General features: G+C 41.6%; 1 protein-coding gene across 1 annotated transcript in view; it reads right to left on the bottom strand.

The window, feature by feature from the left end:
- The window catches only part of KIF4A (kinesin family member 4A), a 118,877-nt gene that overhangs the window by 4,143 nt on the left and 106,795 nt on the right, over positions 1 to 7,939 (bottom strand). Inside the window, 3 exon segments of the mRNA XM_077774969.1 lie at positions 6,103 to 6,285; positions 6,823 to 6,921; positions 7,331 to 7,408. Coding sequence (XP_077631095.1) covers positions 6,103 to 6,285; positions 6,823 to 6,921; positions 7,331 to 7,408 — 360 coding nt within the window.

The raw sequence follows: 7,939 nt of genomic DNA, 5'->3' as shown, positions 1-7,939 counted from the left end.
TGTATGAGTTTCCTTAAAAAACATAAGAAATTATCTTACATCTTTTTCAACTTTATATAAATAAATATATAAATAAAACATATATTAAATTTATATAATTAACTTTANTTCCATTCATTTTCTTTTTTTTTTTTGTTTCTTTATTTTTGAAAGAGAGAGAGAGACAGAGCGTGAGCAGAGTAAAGAAAGACACACACACACACACACAGAATCTGAAGCAGGTTCCAGGCTCTCAGCTGTCAGCACAGAGCCCGATGCAGGTCTTGAACTCAGGAGCTGTGAGATCACGACCTGAGCCAAAGTTGGACGCTCAACTAACTGAGCCAACCAGGTGTCCCCAGTTTCATTCATTTTCTTTCTATGAACACTCCATGATGTAGTCACACTCTTCATAGTGCCACATGCACACTTCAGGCTGCAATAGTAATAGCTGGCATTAATGTGTGCCAAGCACTGCTATAAGTGCTTTCCGTGCAATAAACCCATTTAATCAGTAAGTATGTTTCCTTGTGCACACATTCAGGAGTTCAGTGTGGGTATGTGTTTAATAAAGAGGACATTAAGCAAAAAAAAAAAGGCAGATGACCAGCATTATAGAAAGCGATGTTATAAGAGAAATGGTGGAAGAAGGAAGGATAGTTTGGCTTGGAAGAGACATAGGTGGAAGAGCTCACAGAATGACACAGTGGAGTCAGAAGAGACCTCAGTGACCATCTAGAGCCTGATTTGATGTATGAAGCCCCTCTCTCATGTCCCTGGTCTAATTATCTGAAGCTCTATTTATCCTGAGATGAGGATGGTTTCTATGTAACTTCTGATCACAGGACCCAATTCTGCCATGTGGAATGATAATGGATCAGTTTAACCCCACTTTCACAGCATTCTTGTTCAATTCCTGAGCATTCTACTCCCCAGTCCTCCTGTCCAGATCCTTTCAAAACTAAATGGACCTAGCTTCCTCAACGAGTCACCACATGACATGGTTTCCAAGAATCCTCACCACTGTGGCTATACGCCAATTTGTCCAAGTTCATCCTTAATTGTGACATCCAGACATGAGCATAACTTTTTCTTTTTTAATGTTTATTTTTGAGAGACAGAGAGACAGAGCATGAGTGGGGGAGGGGCAGAAAGAAAGGGAGACACAGAATCTAAAGCAGGCTCCATCCAGGCTCCAGGCTGTCAGCACAGAGGTCGATACAGGCCTCGAACTCATGAACTATGGGATCATGACCTGAGCTGAAGTTGGACACTTAACTGACTGAGCCGCCCCGGCATCCAGAGCATAACTTTCTAAATCTGGTGTGGCCATTGTGAGGTAGATTGACACTTGATATGGATCCAACAGTCTTTACTGTTAATGAGGTCAAAAAAAAAAAAAAATCACAGTAGCTTTCTTTCCTTTGTCAGATCTTTGTGAATCCATACTGAGTTTACAGTTAAATTCAAGCCCTTAAGTCTCTTTCATATGACAACCATCACCACTGTTCTATAGTTGTGAAGGTAAAAGAAACCATTATATCTTTTTCCTGATGATATTACTATATCTCTCTCTTTAAAATCTGAAAATCAAAACCATGATTTTTGACATTTCATAGCTGTATATAGTGTTTTATCATGTGAAAATGTCAATTTATTTAACCAGCCCCCTAATGGCAGACATTAAGATTGTTTTCAAAGGAAGTATTTCCTATTACAAAATCACGTTACCACATATATCAGGCTACATAAACACAATCTAAATCTTCCCACCATTAGCAAGGCCCTCCATGATCTGGCTCCTAACTACTCCTCTGGCCCGACCTTGCACTACGTTCTCCTACTTCTCAATACTCTCCAGCTACCCTGGCCCTTTCAGCTGTTCCTTGGTAAACCAAACTCATTCCTGCCTGAGGCTTTTTCCTGCATTTGCTATTCCCTTTTCCTGAAATGTTTTTCCCCTGATTCTTTCCCTGACTTGCTCCTTCCCTTTGCTCAGATCTCTGCTTAAGCATTTCCTCCTTGAAGAGGTCTCTCCCAAGCACTCTTTCAAAGAGCTGTTTTCCTACCCCAGAATTCTCTATGACTTCACTATATTTGTTTCTCTCTTATCATCGTCTAAAATTATTTTATTTATTTGTCATGATGTGTCTCTCTCCACAAGAATGTCTTTCGTTTCATAAGGCCAAGGATCTTACCTGTCTTGTTTTTTGTATCCTTAGCACCTGGAAACAGTGCTTGATATGTANAGGTGCTCACAGAAGGATTGTTGGATGAATAAATCTTTTTATGTACCAGTGACTATTTCCTTAGTATAAATTCCTACATGTATAATTACTGGGCCAAACGACAGGGACACTTTTAAGATTTTTGATACATATTTTTTTTAAAGATTTTTATTTCTAAGTAATTTCTACATCCAAGGTGGGGCTTGAACTTACAACCCTGAGATCAAGAGTCACATGCTCTACTGACTGAGCTGGCTAGGTGCCCCAGATTTTTGATACATATTTTCAAGTTGCCTCCCAGAACTGCATACCAATTTACATACCTATTAGCAATAGAGAGGAATGTCCACATTAGTCGCCTTTGCCAATACTGGACATTATGAGGAAAAAAAATCTTGTTTCTTTGAATAAGACACAAAAGACAGAGTTCTATGACATGTTCTAGAGACACCACATGCGACGACAGTGATCCACTGATTGCTGTAGCCTGGGTATGGTCCTCTGACCATTCACAAATTCACATAAATGCCTCACAAACACTCTATTATCCTGCCAATGTGTCTCTATTTTATCCAAAGGGATAATAGAATGAGAGTGGTATCTGAAGAGCTGTCATGAGGAAGAACAACCAGACTTTTACACAGCCATCCTCCATTGGGATGATTTATAGGACAGTACGTTTTAGCTCAACAGGAAACAACTTCCTAAGTCAGTGGACTACAATGGACTGCCCTATGAGGCCGTGAGCTTCCTAGTACTAGAAGTTTTCAAGCAGGCAGAGGCTAGATTAACACCTGGTAGTGGCGTTATGGAACAGTCATGACACACACATGACAAATGCATTCACATGAATGCCATCTCACAAGCTATAACTTCATCCTATTCTCTTTCCCACCAGCACCCAGATCAGAATGTATGAGAGCGAACATGACCTTGCCACAGCCATGACTTCAAATATATATGTATTTGTATATATACATGTGTGTGTACGTGTATGTGTATCGCAAAAGCCAGCAACCCACCAGCATATCCCAACACCCCAGTTAAGAACCACTATAATAGAGGGCTTCTTCATATAGAGTGGGAAGTAGAGCTGAAAGACCTCTGGGGTTCCTTTAAGCCAGTGATTTGCAACCCTGGCTACACATAAGAAATCTCTGGGGAGCTTTTCAAAATGGCCAGGTCCCACCTCAGACCAATTAAATCAGAATATCTGGGGGTGGGTCCAAGGCTCCCTATGTTGAAAAGCTGCCTTGGGGATTCTAATGTGCAGCCAGGGTTGAGAACTATTGCTTTAGAGTCTGTAATTCTCCCAGCACTGATTTCAGTGTTATACTGTATCTCAGAATAAGATCCGGTAAAAACTTTAACATAAAGAATACCAGGCTATGACAGAGACTCAGGCCCTAGTCCTATATTTAATACTTGGTATGACCTTTGACAAGTCACTTGTGAGGAAGCCTACTTTCTCAGCATTAGCTCTAGACAAGTCCTTAGTTTGGTACGTGCTGCAGTCTCCTTTGAAACAATCTAGTGATAGAACACCAGCCCATTTCAGCTGGGTAGGAACAATAAATATGATGGCCTTCATGCAAAGCATCAAGGTCTGCAGCTAACGTGTCTACACGTCTGATCAGAGAGCAGTCGTAGCATCCATGTACTTCGAGGTTGCAAAAGGGAGAAACTAGATTGTATGCCAAGTCGTTCCCTTTAATGCCCAGTTATATTTTTTAAGTTAAAAAATCGGGAGAAAAGCCTAGAAAAGAATAATCTCTCACTGTTTTAGACATATAATTTATCACTGATAGCAAATACTGACTTTCAATTTTTATTAGACTTCTGTACTTCCCTTTTACGCTTGGAGCAACAGTGCTATAATACATACAGTAAGCTTGCGTCCAGCATAAATGTACACACATTTGCTTCACATCTAGAAATGACTTCCCAGGGATTTTAGGTCCTCTGCCATTTGTTTCTGTGTATACTTCTCAACTCTGTTTCCTATTACTTAGCTGACCCTTGAGTCTACATTCAGCTCATGCTCTCCACTTCAGTCATAGTAGAGTACAAAACCGTCTGTTGAATGAGTGAAAAGTCAGACATCATTCTGCCCCATTTTTTGTAAGTGTCCCAACCCCCTATCCCTCTATAACCAAGTCTTTGCAATATGCTATTCATTGTGCCAGAAATGGTCTCTCAGCTGCTTCCAAGACTGTGTTTCCCTTTCTGTCTTATAATGCAGCAATAGTCATCTCTTTCATGGTATCTTCCTAAACGGTATCTACTTGGTTTGGCTTTATAGTCACTCTTAGGGGGCACCTGGGTGACTTAGTTAGGCATACGACTCTTTTTTTTTTAATGTTTTATTTATTTCTGAGAGAGAGAGAGAGAGAGAGAGAGAGACAGTGTGAGCAGGGGAGGGTCAGAGAGAGAAGAAGACACAGAATCTGAAACAGGCTCCAGGCTCTGAGCTAGCCATCAGCACAGAGCCCGACGTGGGGCTCGAACCCACAAACTGTGAGATCGTGACCTGAGCCGAAGTCGGACGCTTAACCGACTGAGCCACCCAGGCACCCCAAGGCATAGGACTCTTGATTTTGACTCAGGTCCTGGTCTCATGGTTTATGTCGGGTTTCCTGCCAAAAGCACGGAGCCTACTTGGGATTGGGGTTTTCTCTCTCTCTCTCTGCTCTTCCTCTGCTCACACACACACACTCTCTCTCAAAACAAATAAATAAACTTTATTAAAAAAAATCCCTCAGTTCATCTCCCTGAGATGAATGTGCTCAGGTTCTATGATATGCTTTGATTTCTTTGCCTTGTTTTCGCATTAGATTATGAGCTCTCTGAGACTAAGGATGAGCTCTTAGTCCCACTAAGAGCATTTGACTTATTACATTCTTGATGACTCTTCCCAAATGACTTAACAGATAGTCAGTCTATTCCTCATGACTTGCTTCTCTCTGGTGTTGTGGTTTTCTAAGGCTAAGTTCCCTAGGTGGTGCTCAATCAGCTGATGAAATCAAGTAACTTTCCAGGAAGCTGGCTAGGTTAATTTGTGAACTGTTCTCTTTAAGTGGAATATGGCTACAGGGCACAGCTGAGGTAGCGGTGATATAGTACCTGGGAAGTTAATATCTCACAACATAAAACATCTAGGTTTGATAATTATGTAAGGACTATCATTGTGGAAGTAAATAAGGCATGCCTCAAAGTCAAATTGTTCCTAACCAACCTTAACTTGGTGTGTTTGATCTTAATTATTGTTAGCCTTTTCTGTAATTCCTATTGCTCCTCAGCCTAGGGAACACAATCACTCTATTAGGGAAGGAAGATGAAATTCCTACTTAGCTTTTGGTCTGCAATTGTTACTGATATGACCATGGTATGGTAGAAACAGACTGGATTTGGAGTCAGAGTATTTGGTTTCAAATCCTGGCACTTGGTTTTATGACCCTGGGCAAGGTCATTTCACTCCTGTGGGTCTCAAATCCATCTGTAAGATGCAAATAATAAATACCTCACAGGATTTTTTTGTGATGATAAAAAGAGAGAAAATATATGAGAATGGCTTCTAAACTGTAAAGTGGTATAAAAATATGAAGGATTATTATGATCCCCCAATCAGCGTCAGTGAAATGGTATAGAATACTATTACCCATTCAGACTTAGCGAGAACCTGAAAACACGAAGACAGCCATCTTGTGCACTCAGGCAACCTTCTCTGCCAGCCCCAGGTTCCATACAGAGCTGGCCCGACAAGGACTCCTCATGGAGCCAAATGCCTTTGAATGAGATCCAGAGGCTCAGGGGCAGGGTATGGGGCCAGCACCTTCCCACTGGCAGTGGAGACTAATGACTAGAACCCCTGACAGGGATGAAAGCTGCCTCCTACCCCTTGGATGTTCTTCTTGGACACCTTAACTAGTTTTGTTGGCTTCCATTCCTCATCATCTCCATCATCATCATCACCAGCACTGTCCTCAGGCTCATTCACGGAATGCTCTGAATAATATTTTAGATCCTCGATGTCCATGCTTTGCTCCAGGAACTTTTCTTTAAAACGAGAAGGTTTTGGCTGAGAAAAAAGGTTTGGAATGATTATTTAATAAAATTTTAAAAATACATGTAGATCATATCTTCCCAGTAGCTGCTGCCAGCTATATTCTCAGAGCCGAGATTTCAGACTCCCTTAAATATACCCCCTTGGCTTTACCAATCAGAAGAAAATCTGCTTTAGCCTTTGGCCTTGCAAAGTCTTTGAAGGGATAGAAACTGAAGGGATAGAGGCTGAGTAGTTTCAGGGAGGAAAGAGGAACTCTTGATATGATGAGATGAGTATCTCTGGATGGACAGCTGAACACTGCTCTTTTCTCCTGTTCCTCCTCAGTTGTGTTATATAATGCCTGTAAATGGCCCAAAGTCAGCCTTCCAGGGAGAGAAAATGCCGATTTTCTTCAAGATTGTACTGTAGTTTTGTTTAGGACTCCAAGGAAAATTGAGATGCTGGAATTTGGGTTTTTTAACCCTCAAGCTCTTCTAAAGGATGAACTTATTAGCACACTCACCCCCAACCATAGCCATGTGCAGGTATTACTGGCACTGAGCAGTTTACCTTAGGTGGGATATATTCAAAAGAAGAGTCTGGAGATAGAAGGGTATCCTTAGGAAGATGAGGTTTCTGCCTGCTGGCTACTTGGAGGAGGGTCAGTTTCTGTTCAAAAAGAAAACATACAGAGTATGCTNCAGCACAGAGCCCGATGTGGGGCCTGAACCCACAGACCGCGAGATCGTGACCTGAGCTGAAGTCGGACGCTTAACCGACTGAGCCACCCAGGCGACCCTAAGCTAGCTTAATTTAAACCTGAGTAAAGTGAGGCAAGTTAATAGTAAGGAAGGTTGAAGGACTCTCACTTTAGAAGACAGGCATTCGATTCAGAAAAGAGCAGATGAAAAAATGTGTTTAAACCATTTTGAAATGCACACAACTGTATTACATGGAAACTTGACACAGATGTCAAAAATAGAGCCAACTCATCATACTCAGGGCTGCTCCCAAGAGCTGACCTCAATTGCAACAGGGTCTCCCAGAGCTTATTAAAGTGGGTGGGAAGCTGTGTTACCTGCTTGATGATTTCATTCTCTTGGAGAAGCTGCTGATTTTGCTCACACACTTCTCGCATCTTCTCAAGTTCTTCATCCTATTTCCAGATAGTGCGGTGATAGGTGGGGTTATTTTGGGCACTACATGTGGGTTACCAAACAACTCACATAGATGAAAACATACCGCTGCCAAGTCGCTGGCAGCAGATGGTTTTTGCACAGCAGGCATTGGCACCCAGAAAAATGCCTGATTCCCACCAGTTCCTAGGTGTCCTGAATGCCACTTCTATTCCAACGCTCCCAAACAGTTCTGACCACACTCATATGAACCATGTGCTCTGCCTGAAATGCTTTCCTTATTCTTTTCTGTTTTCTAGTCTTGCATCCCTTATTCATTCAGATCAGGATGCTGATTAAGAGACCAAAATGGACACTTAGCTTTGTTTCTTTCAAGTCGACAGATGCTTTTGTTCACCCTTCTAAACACAGGCTAGGCATTTTATTTGCTACTCTCATAAGCTTGCTTAAACTTCTTGGCACCTAAGGCAATCAGATTTATGATTCGTGCATACGACCTTAACTAGTTTGGTTATGTTTTCGATGGGAGGTGCCAAGGTTAACTCTCGAGA

Source organism: Crocuta crocuta, unplaced genomic scaffold (genome assembly GCF_008692635.1).
Source record: "Crocuta crocuta isolate KB4526 unplaced genomic scaffold, BGI_CrCroc_1.0 scaffold394, whole genome shotgun sequence".
Taxonomy (NCBI): Eukaryota; Metazoa; Chordata; class Mammalia; order Carnivora; family Hyaenidae; genus Crocuta; species Crocuta crocuta.
This window is presented reverse-complemented; position numbering and strand designations above follow the sequence as displayed.